A 12,438-nucleotide genomic window follows, 5' to 3' on the forward strand; every position below is an offset into this window, starting at 1 on the left:
TTGTAATTACTCTGCTTACTACTACTTGGTCACACCAATGAACTGTAGAGCTGGCCAAAAAAACAGTACATTTTTTCAGAGCTCTAGAGTCAGTCTCTGTCTCTCTCAATCTATGCTGTGTATAAATAATTAAATATTCATTGGGCCAGGGACAAAGTGAGAGAGAGAGAAAGACTGACTTCTAGAGCCCACTGGTTAAGGCACTCACCTGAGATGTGGGACACCCCCCTCAAGTCCCTCTGAATCATGCAGCACAGACTTGAAACAAAACCAATTTCAAATAATTTTGTGGTTGAATTTAAACAACAGGCACAGTTCTCTTCTTGAAAAGCATACAGATAACTAAGGACCAGCATAAATTACTCCACTAAAGAAAAGCTGTGTGAAAGTGTTAAACAGATATGCATTATTTAGGAAAGTTTTCAGTCTTTTATATCCCAAAAGGAAACAACTATTCACATCTGTTACATGTATATGATTGTCTGTGGGTTTGTACAAATTTGATAGTCTTTGATAAGTTTAAAAGTATTTTTGATTAAGAGGAAACATGGATCTAGAGAATAAAATGATCATTTGTTATTTATTATACTGAAATATTATACATGAGGCCACTGCCTAAAATGAAAAGTGGATACATAACATTTACAACAAATACTGATTAGGTCAGAGTTTCCTCTATACTGTACTTAAAACAATGTTGGCTTGAGTGAGGACTGCAGGATCAAACCCTATTCTTGTACTTACAAAAGTGTAAGCAAATCAATGATCTGCTAGACATTTCTTCTTACCTTTCAGTAACTTCTTTAGTTTTGCTTTCTCAGTTATGCTTCCCAAAGAATAGGTACAGTTTCTTCATCATCTCTCTGCTCCCTATTTTAGATACACAGCAGTTGTGGAAAAGGCCAGATGAGATGCTTTTTATATATTCATTGGTAAATCCAGATTTTGGCACTTTGTTTCAATTTCTCTTGTTACTTTTTGGTGAAGTACATTTGTGTGCTTTCTTTCAGAGTCTTCCCTTTGTGTATCTTTCTACAGATGACTTTTTTTTTTCATTTTTCTGACATTTAAATCCAAGAGATACAATCAGGGATTCCCACCTTCCTTGCTTGTGCTTTCTTTTCTCAAATTAATTAAATCTTCTTTTTTACACACATTCCCACCTTCCAGCATTCTGGACATTCAGATCAGTGACGACACATTTTCACTTCTATTCCCTTTACAGGTTCAAAGTTTCCACGAGACACTGTTGAATGCTTCATCTTCATTGAGGAACTTAAGTGCATTATACATTATTGTGCCATTTTTCTCTTAGTGTTACAGAGCATAGTTTGCTGAAACTTCAGAACAAAATGAAACCTTCACATTCTGAAGGTTCAGAACTTTGTAGACACACCTCCCCACCATCATTAAGTGCTTGGGATATTCAACAAATCATCATACATACCCTGTGCTATGGAAAAGAAATACATTCTTCTGAAATTATCAGATGAATTAATTCTACTTCCCATTTCAACTGAAGGAAAAACATCTTGGAATACAATGCTTCATTTCATTCACATTTATGTTTTCATCATAGACTAGTCTGGAACTCTTTTTAAAATCTTCCTTTAAGACATGTATTTAAATAACTATGAGTAACACATATACATGAGTGACGTATAAAACAGGACATGATCACTTCTTTACAGAAGCAGTTTACTACCTGCTTAGCAGGGAACCAAAATATATTCACTTTATCTGAATTAGTATACTGCTTTTTATGTAAAGCTGAAAGTTGTTTCAAGCAGCAGAGACGGGGCTTCCTTTAGAGAAGCCTGTAATTGTTAATTTTTTTTTTAATTTTTTTTGGCTTTCGTCTTAGACAGTTCTAATTCTAGCTTATAAAAATGTACAGTCATAGACATCAGAAGAGCAGACTCCACTTTAAGAAATTCCCATACATCTTAATTCATTGTCTAAAAGGGTCAAAAAGATTATATCCTCAGTCTTCAGTGACAAAATATATATTTGGGCTTCTAGAAATAGTAATGTCTTCTTTTTTATTTCACCTTGGTAACCAAGGCTGTCTTGCTCAATAAGAATATAAGCATTTCTAGCTTCTTCAGTAGTCTGAAACAAGAAAATTTTCAAAGACATGGGATCAAAGGAAAGTATATCCAGGAAAAAAAATAACATGCATAAAATATCTATAAGGTTCACATTCACAATCTATGATAACTTAAACTAGACTATTCATATAATAGAGGATTTGCATTACATTTTATTGAAATGTTATATGCAGCAGGAATTGTCCCATACAATGCCATCAATTAGATGATGGTATCCAACAAATATTTCCCATTATTTCCTTAAAGACACGGTCACACTCAACAGAATGGGAAATTTACATTCAAACAATGTAAGGGCCCTGAGACATAATACTTTTAAAGGAAACAATTTCTGGCAATTAGATCTGAAAATATGACAAGATTACAGAAGTGACTCAGCCTAAACCAAACTCTGCATCATGCAAACCTAGCTGGATACTGAAAATGCATAATGGATTCATATTGAATAAGATTACTGAATAATAGCTAGCTATAGCAACTTCTTCATGCCAGAATATAATCTGCCATCATGGGAATACTGATAAACTGACATTATTTTTCAATTTTCTAGCAGCTTAGTGGGGTTGTTTTTACTTCTATAGTAGTTAGTGCCTTCCTTGTCCTTCCCTTTGCATGGAGAAATCTTAAATTAGAGTTTGTTCAGCCTATATACAGAGATCATTTAAGGATGCCTTATTCTTTTCCATACATTTCAAATTCTTTAGATACTTCCATTATCAAGTGACTCCCTGCTGACCTGACCACACTACAGATGCAGCCTGCATAGTGATAGCAGAGCACTGAAGGTTGACAAGAATTGGACCAGAAACAGGAGATAATCAGCAAACAAAATACTTACCATCTGTACTTGGGCTGATGAACTATGACCAAAGAATGAAAGCTAAAGAGAAAAATAAAAACAAAAATAAAAACTGAAAAGGAAATAGGGGAGGAAGGAGAAAAGGAAGGAAGGAAAGAAAGAAAGAGAAAAAGAATTTACAGTGTGTCTAGTGAGAAATAAGCCACGGTTACAGACAAGAGGAAGGCAAAACTGTCATTTGAAAGGAAGAGAAATAAGTAGTGATGGGTGAACTTCCAAAGGTTCAGAGTCTCTGACTACTCAGCTGAACCTCTTGAGTCTGCAAAACTGAGCACAATCTCATGAGATTTCCTGCACATATGCATCCTGTCCAGACTGGAAGCAAGAAGGGCAGGAATAAATGAGGGGTGGGAGGAAAGCAATTAGCTCTTTTGAACCTTCAAAAAAACGTTCTCTTTAGGTTTGGTTCTAGTTTTGGGTGAAAGTTCAGATGAATTGCTATTATATATGAACAGATTCACCCATTCCTAGAAATAAATGCTTTTACTGTGATTTATTATACTTTTAGGGTAAAATTCACCAGTTGGTGCAAGGCCCTCTATGTCATGGAATCCCTGATATTCCCGTGTTGAGTGGAGTGGAAGGGTGACAGGTGAAGTGGTCAGCAGGGGAGCCTCTGAATCTCCTTATATGCTGGGAAATGAGCCTCATGCCAGCTCCAAATGTGTCAGGATGAGGAAGTGCTAATGACAGGCTGAGAGCAGTGTGTTTGGGACCTTCACATAGGAGATATGGACAGCAACACCAAAGGCTTGAGAAGTGGCTGTAAAGGTGATGCTCTGCAATCCCCTGACCTGCTTCCAAGTTACATAGGTTCCCCTGCCCAAATCTGCACAGTTCTGCAACACCAAGCCTATGTACTAGACATCTGTGTGAAAAGAGGTGGAGAGAGGAAAAATCAAACTGCAACCTTGGAGCATTCTTTCCCAGAAGGGTTTATTTTGAAATGCAAGATGCTCCCTTCCATGCTCCAGCATTAAGTCAGCCTGGATGTGATACATGCCAGACACTGTGCTAATGCATCTCCTCAGATATCTTCTTGCTTTTTAAGCTCAAGTTTATTTGAAATTATTATTAATTTTTATTATTTATTTGCACTATAGTAGCACTCAAAATGTGCATGTGCTAGGTGCTTCCCAAACAGAGAGAAAGACAGTGTCTTCCACAAAGAGTTTATGATCTAAAACCTTTCGCACATTGGCACAAGTTCCAATAAAATGACAACTGATTTGAAACTTTGCCCTAAACTCAAACCATCCCAATACACCTCTACCTCGATATAACACTGTCCTTGGGAGCCAAAAAAACTTACCGCATTATAGGTGAAACCGCGTTATATTGAACTTGCTTTGATCCACTGGAGTGCGCAGCCCCCCCGGAGCACTGCTTTACTGCGTTATATCCAAATTCGTGTTATGTTGGGTTGCATTATATCGAGGTAGAGGTGTATCTGAAAAGGTCTGGTAAACTTGTTTGTTTCTATCCTCATATGTTTTTGCACTTCCTGTTTTCAGCCAAGACTGGAAGCCCAAGTATTGAAATACCTGGGGAAAGGCCTCTGTCATTGTGCTTCCCATCCAATCAGAATACAGAGAACTGGTGAGAATAGGCTTTCCAGACCAAATAGCCATGGCTAAGTTTGGATAAACTTCAGAAATGCATCACCATTTCAGATGTTTAACTGAAGCAAACCTCAGTCTTTAGAGGTCTGTCCATCTCTTACACGAGATTTTGCAATAATACAATCTACACCAACAGCGCAAGAGTGAATCAACATTACAAGAACATTTATTTGCAACTTTACTTTCTTGATAAGGTTATTTTCTTAAGATATATGAATATATATCCACATATATGTATATCTTATCATTGATGTTTCATTTATATTACCATACCTTTTCTTCTAATTCTTTTATCTGTCTTTTTTGACCTTCAATTCTTTCTTCTAGCTCCTTAATTCTCTGTAAAATGTAAACCATAAAACAATATGTTAGTAACAAAGTTTTCTGAACTGGGAAGAGAGTCTTTTTTTAAAAAGAGGAAACTGTAACTGATATACCGTGGTTGCAAACTGATTTGTGTTTTCATTTGTAGATGTGTCCTGATCCAATACAATGACTGTATGAAAAAGACATTGAAAAAACAAACACCAGGCTCATATTGGGGATATAGCCCAGGCGAATAAGAATCTGGCCCAAAAGCTGAAGGTTATGAATGAGGTTTTCAAAACTTCCTAAGTGATTTGGATGCCCTATGCTGATTAAAATGAATGGGAAACTTTGTGTCTAAATCCCCCAGGTGACATTGAAAATCTCAGCCCTTACTTTTAACTTCACGCAGATACATTGGCTTGCTGGCAAAGGAACTGGACAAGAACTAAAGGAAACATTTGATTCACAAAGCTGAAACATACACTGATCCTCATTCAGTATAATAAAATAATAATACTGACCTCTTATATAGAAGTAAAAGAAGCAGCATAGCCAAGAAGAAAGGGACAGAGCTCACCTGTTCATTATGCTTAAAAATGAGGGAGACAAACCTCTTTGTATCAATGTGTACCTGCTGTGCATGTTGAATGAGCTCCATTCTTTCACGCAGAATCTGGGCATCTCTCTCTCGGAGTTCACTCATAACTTGGCGTTTCCATTGCTCTACAGCATTCTTCAGCTTGCTTTTCTCCTCTTCTGAAAGAATTTCAGACATTTTGGCTCCAGCTTCCTGCTGCAGGGCATCATATAGCATGGCTTCTAATTCCAGAATTTGCTAGACAAAACCAAAATAAGGCGGTTAGCTTATCCTTAGCTTATCCAGGAGGGTCGAGGATTTTGTCAATGTTATTGAGAGCATGGCTTGTCCCAAGTAGCGACGCAACTGGAAGTGATCTTGGCAGACTTGGTGCTGAACCACCTGAGAAGCATAGCCCATCAGGAACGGAGCAAAGATTCCTTTAAGCCACCTTCTTGTTGCCTGGACTCTGGGCTGCAGTGACAGCCAAAGAGGTCCTCAGTGTAAGTTAGAGCAGCCCCAGGGACTGCTCTCATTTGCAGCAACCTCTGCTCACCTGCCTTTGTGCATTCCAGAATCATGGTAGTACTGAGCACTACAGGCATGCACTACCCCTTACACTGGGGCACCCAGTGCTATACCCCTTACACTGTTGAGACAGCGGAATTGTCCCTGACTCTCTCTCTCCTCTATGTCTCTATACTCTGCTGGAGTGGTGTACAGGAGCCAGGACTTGGGCACAATCAGCCTCACAGCATATTCCTGAAATAAGAATTAACATTCAATTACTTAACACTGTAAGGTTTCCAGATATTAAATGAGTATATTCTATCCTCTTCCAATATACAGATGTCCCATTGATGTCAATGAGAGTTTGGTACAAAGAGTTAAGGGGAATTTAACCCTAATACATAGTAGGAAAGGCACAAGGTTACAGTCCAGTACAAGGAAATTACTGTATGTATAATGAAAACTAACTTCCACTTAATGTCAATGCTTGAAGTCAATAGGAACTGTTTAAGTACTGCAGGATTGGATCAGAATTGTAATAAACAATGGTAACATCTTCCTTTATAGGACACACAGACAGACCTAAACTTTGACTATCCTTCATATAATTTTCATCTAATTCTTTTCATGAGTATATTTGATTTTTAAATAATTGCTTCAACACTTTGTCAAACAAAACAAAAGTCTGCATCCTCACAGCCATATTAACAACATAGTGTAACATCATGAAAACAACAAACGTATGGAATCTCCATTTCAGTTTTGAGGTTCTAAGGGGTTGTTAATATTACAAACAAGGTTGGGAAATGACCCTGTGTTAAACAGTAAAAACTATTTTGCTACCTTGAAGATGTATTTTTAAAATGTAATTTTTGTTGTTCATATACAGATTTGGTTATCAACATTGTGAGGAAAATATTTCCTTTACTGATTCTAGCAGGAAATGTTTCTCTTAAAGGAGCAATATATAAAAAGAACAAGTGGCCTGACTTGTGTAATTAATAAACACGTGAGATGGCGTATTCACTTTTCACCCACTGTTTGCTTTCATTTTATATTTCATTCAGCTTGAAGACTGAAAATAGACTGGTCGGTTTTATTTTTTTCTCTCCTCTATTTCTTGTCACTTTCACTTTCTCATGCCTGCACTAGTACAACTGCACCATGTTTTGGTTGCAGGGAGTTATTTAAATCCCAGCAGAAAAACATGTTCATAGACATTTGGTGTGGGCACAGAAACAATGAGACATAGACACCATAATATGATGAATTTCAGAGGGTACAACTTTATTTAAAAAATGATTACCTAACCAGGGTAAGCACCCGGAACTACCCAGCAGGGTTGTTCCAGTGCAGTTCTCAACTGGCACCAGCTGACCTGGTGGACTATAAATCTCTGGGTAACTGTGAAGGTCATGCCCCTTTATGCCCTCAGGCCTGCCATTGGACCCTTCCTGGAAACCAGCGTCCTGACCTGCTCCCCTCCTCATCACTGGAGGCAGGAGAATTAAGATGAGGGGTTGCACAAGATATAGCGGTTTATCCTGTCACCATGCAATGCTATGCGCAGATTCAAGGCCCAGGCAGCCCACTGGGTTATGGGACCTGACATCGGACCCTTTCTGGCCTATCAACTGACAAATTTGAGACAACTGTAACTTAAATCCCCAAACCAGACCTGCTGGATGTTGGGTGAAAGGTGAAAAAACCCACGCAGTAGTTTTCCAATCATGCCATATGGGAAACATCTCTTTCAGACTGGCAATCACCCTTGACCCCAGCATCACTACAGATCCTGCAATAGACTAAGGGTGGGGAGCCCACAATGGCTATCCCGCCAAGGCAGAAAGCTGAATTGACCCCTCTTGACCTCCACAACCGCCGTTCAGGAGCCTCGTTCCAAACTAAAAGATATATCCAAAAACCAAGAATTTGTGAGAGGTTAGTCCAAATGTAGCCTCATTAGTATTTCAGTGGGGGATTTGTAAAGAGAAAAAGAGAGTTAGATGCTTGAATCCTGTTGACTTTCTCTGGGAGTTGGCCACTACACTCCAATTTGTGCCTTTGAAACTCTCCCCATAACACTACTGCCACAGAAAAGATCAGGGAAGCGACCAGAAACATGAGGAGAAAAGTGTCTCATTTCTGAATTGTATTATAAACCTTTTCTCCCTAATGATTCATCTTCTCAGCTCATCCTTTCCCCAAGTAGCTGGCATGGGATATATTGTGTAGCTAGGTTTGGAGAATCTAGCTATGAGCATAAGTGCTAGAACTAGGGGTGCTGCCGCAGAGTGGATTCCATCATATCCAGGGTTTACAGTTTGGTTCAATGGCTCTCAGCACCCCCACTATACAAATTGTTCCAGCACCCCTGGCTATGGGAAAGATCTATTAGGGTATCTAGTCCATCTCTCTGCCAAAGCAAAATTATTCCCTATTGTACATTTACTAGTGCTTTGTCCCACCTACTTTTAAATCTCCCGTATGCAGGTGTGGGGATGGTGTTCCATCACTTTGTTTGGGAGAATATCATATAATCCAATAGATCTCACTGTCAGGAAATTTTTTCTTTTTCCTTTTCTCAGATTCATCCCATTGCTATATATTATACTCCATTTTACTATTATAAATAATGCCTCTCTCTCCTTAGTATATATACTCTCCAAATTCTTGTAGATCTATGTCCTCCCTCAGTTATATCGTAGGATAGATAAATAGATTAGATTTAATCAATAGATAGATTAATAGATAAATAGATATCTATCTCTCTATAAACATGCAAGCTTTCAGTATAAATCAATCTCTCCAGCCCACCAATTATTCTTATTTCTCTTCCCTAAATTTCTACTAATTTGTCAATATTTTTATGAATAGCAATGGGACGTAAACTGCTGAACACACAGTATTAGGAAGCTGGAAGTACTGAATAGCTACACAATACTTTGCTGTAGCCAGCCTACCAACTGCTAGACTTTTTGGTGGGATTATACACAGATAATGGAGAGGGAATGGTGCACTCACCAGGAATAAAAGCATTCTATGATTCCCTGGTAAAGCTTCATTCTCTAAGTTAAATGGGTAAATGCTTGATCTGGGAAGATTTCCATATTTAAATCAGTCTCTGAAGATAAAACAGGTGAAGCAACATTGTTTTGTCTATGAAAATTCTGCACTGCATTCTGTGTACATTAGGTTCAGTCTGCAGGGATTTTTCATTTCATGCATCATTTATATAATCCCAGATACATAGCATTCTGCATATGGCACAAGAGTGAGCAAAGATGAGCTCTGACCAGCTGGATAATGGACACCAGATAAATTAGTTGCTGAACTACATGTATTTTCTCCAGAGATGACTACAGAGACTTCTCAGGCTTGCAATATTATAGTGCCTTCCATGACCTCTGTAGACCTTCCATCACTGAGATATTCCTTCCCTAATATTATGACAGATTGCATTGGGAGAATGCAATAGCTGACTCACAATATGCTCAACTGTGCTCAGAAATAGCACCAACAAACTAACTTTCTTCCTATTGCAGCTGATGCGGGTGGTGTCATTGTGATAACATAACAAAAGTCTTTCTTTAGTTCGTTTTATGCTGTGGGAAGTTTGAGGAATATGTGAAGGGAAAGGAGTTATGACAATGCCAATCAATCTTCCCCTTTACTGCTATGGGTACTTCAGAAATAGGGAGCTGTTTTATAACTGCTTATTATATGCAGTTCTTGACCAGGGATGCTGTGCATGGAAGTTAGTCCCAGGAAAAACTGAGTACTTGGCAAGATCAAGCTCTTAAAAAAACCCAGAGGACTAAAAAGGGTATTGAATAAAAGCTCTCCCAAATCAAATGTTCTCAAACCATAGCATGTATTAGCCATTCAAAAGGAGGACTGAAGTATTCTTCTCAGCCCTTAGAAGACATGACCATGTCCAAGATACAAATAATTCCCAAAGCGCAGGAAAAAGCTATAACCATGCAAAATATTGGTATAAATAAGTCATAAGTATGTTTAGCTAGTTTTTCTGGTGGTGCGAATCTATAGGTACAGCTGTAAATACGATCACAATTGTAGGGAACTGTTTACTGAGTAAGTAAAGTGATCAAATTTAGGGGTCAGGGTTAGCTAATATATGCTAGGTAAACCTGACGTAAACTCAACATTTGTCCTAATGTAGATGCAGGATACACCTACTTTAGCTAAGTGATTTGTAGCCTAGGTTCCTGGGACAAATCCTGAGATAGAAGATTTATTTTGGAGGGAAAAGAGAATACTCACAAAATATTGTTCCATAAGTTGCAATCTAGAATCTCAGCTATGTTAAACTGTTTGTACAATACAAATTAATAAATAATAACAACACATGAATATCTAAGGCCCTGATTTTCCAAAGAGCACCATGCAAGCATGAGGTTTGCCCATAGGTAGCTCATTGCTGGATCAAGGTCTAAATAATTTGCTTATAATTCAATTTACCTACTCTTGCAGCCACTGGAACTCAATGGAGTTCTGTATGCAGAAGGACAGTAGGATTATATAAGATCATTTATTAAAGGTAGCATAGGTCTACCAAGACTGACTTTTCTTACCTTGTGTGCTTGATCCAAAGACTGTTTCCTGTAGTCAAGCTCATCATCCAAGTAGCCCTTTTGTTTACTAAATAGCACCTAAGGATGTAAAGAAGACTAGGTTATCTCAATTACTTTAGCAACAACTTGAATGACTGTTCTTTTATTGTCAAAACACCCCCTACGGTACCTTTTCATTCTCAAGATCTAGCATCTTTTGCTGTAGTGCAGATTCTGTCACTTCGATCTGCTGTAGCCACTGTATATAAAAAGATAACAAGAGATTAAGTCCTAAATCTTGATAGATCAGTTTCCAGAGTCAAAATGGCAGCACACAGCTTCTGCCAAAGAGCATGTTCTTCTACTAAACTTTTATTATAACTCTAGCAGACCATATGAGATGCATTTAATTTAAAGCCATGGAGGGGGACAGGTATCAAGCACATTAGATAATTATTATATACATTGATGACTGGGGGATGACACTTTCCCAAAGCCTTGCAATTATATCTTTTATAACTCAAATGGCATTAATATAAATTATGGTACTGTCTGAACATTATCTTTATATATTTTTCCCTCATAAAATTCTATCATTTTGTGAAGAAACAATTATTTACATTACCAATGTGCTCAAGTCAACCCATTCGGAGATGGGCAAAACTTTGTATAACATGATTTCACTTGCTAGGGATGTATATGTATATGTTTTACCTTTTCAGCCAGTGTCAGAACTGTCCTTGCTTGTATGACAACTACTTGCTCCTCGTTGGTCAGATTCTGCACCAAAAGGAGAATATAATTACAATAAACCTCAATGCCTTGATATTGGTTTTGGGCAGTGCTTGCATTAAATATATCCAAACTTAAATAGTATGAAATAAAAATTCATATTTTAATATAGAATATGGTTGTAATTTTTAAAGTTAATGCTGAGTTGTTACAGTAAAAAACTGTATTTCCTAGAATTTCTCATACACAATAATGTAAGTACACCTAATTCTCCTTAAAAGCTTCACACTTACCAACAAACTGTTGGCACATCAAAAACCAGCTGATTTTTATTAAGTGGCACTGTTTCCTTTCTTTTCCCAACTGGGGATAACCGCACAATTACACAAGACAACACATAGTAAAGAAAAGAAAAGAAGCAAATGTGAAAGTCCCAAAACTGTTGGTTGTTGAAAATGTCTAATTAAAACCTTCTTTTTACTTCAGATTTTGATTAAAAGTGAACACACCATCAATATGCATGTGTGTGTTTATTGCTGGCAATCTTTAAATTATTAAAACTACACTTATGAACTGCAAATGAAAACTAAAATATTCATAGATTTGAAATGGTTAGAATTTTGCATATTATCCAGCTGGCATGTTATTTTTATGCTTTTGCCTAACAGACCACATTCTTTGTCAGTGTTAGCCGAGCAACATTATGGCGTTAGCATTATAGAAAGACTACAGGGCACCCAGTGCTGAAAGCAGCATCTCAGTTCTTTGCTAAGCATTCTGGTGATGTCACATTGATGTATTAGGCCATGCATTGCACAAGAATGATGTCACCAATCTAATCTTGGGCCTGGACTCATTTGCACACTGAACATCAACATGTTCATAATATAAGTGAAATGTCTGGAGGAAAGAACAAAAAACAGGAAAGGCTCCAGTCCTGCAAACTCCAATGCCCATAAGCAGTTCACTGAGTTAAATGGGACTGCTCACATCTGGCAGTCCCTTCTATGCATTAAAAGAAAACCAGTAACAGTAAAACCAATTTAAAAAAAAATCAACAAGAAATAGAAACAAAATAAAAACAGCCTAGGAATCAGTAGGTACTCTTAAAAAACAATAATAAAGGTGAGCAAATAAGTCAGGG

The 12,438-nt window shown here is 37.7% G+C and overlaps 1 protein-coding gene across 3 annotated transcripts in view; it reads right to left on the bottom strand.

Moving 5' to 3' along the window:
• Positions 1-561: 561 nt before the first annotated feature.
• JAKMIP3 (Janus kinase and microtubule interacting protein 3) overlaps positions 562-12,438 on the bottom strand; it is a 152,152-nt gene continuing 140,275 nt past the window's right edge. For 2 of the 3 annotated variants that reach the window (XM_054033963.1, XM_054033962.1), the window contains 7 exons: positions 11,277-11,342; positions 10,753-10,821; positions 10,584-10,661; positions 5,533-5,736; positions 4,866-4,931; positions 2,950-2,991; positions 562-2,112 (listed from right to left, as the gene is read on the bottom strand). In XM_054033963.1, the coding sequence (XP_053889938.1) occupies positions 1,927-2,112; positions 2,950-2,991; positions 4,866-4,931; positions 5,533-5,736; positions 10,584-10,661; positions 10,753-10,821; positions 11,277-11,342 (711 nt within the window). In that variant the 3' untranslated portion in view covers positions 562-1,926. Of the gene's footprint in view, positions 2,113-2,949; positions 3,023-4,865; positions 4,932-5,532; positions 5,737-10,583; positions 10,662-10,752; positions 10,822-11,276; positions 11,343-12,438 lie in introns of all 3 variants that reach the window. The other variant, XM_054033965.1, reaches the window with a different exon arrangement.

The sequence above is a fragment of the Malaclemys terrapin genome, chromosome 7, assembly GCF_027887155.1.
Source record: "Malaclemys terrapin pileata isolate rMalTer1 chromosome 7, rMalTer1.hap1, whole genome shotgun sequence".
Classification (NCBI taxonomy): Eukaryota; Metazoa; Chordata; order Testudines; family Emydidae; genus Malaclemys; species Malaclemys terrapin.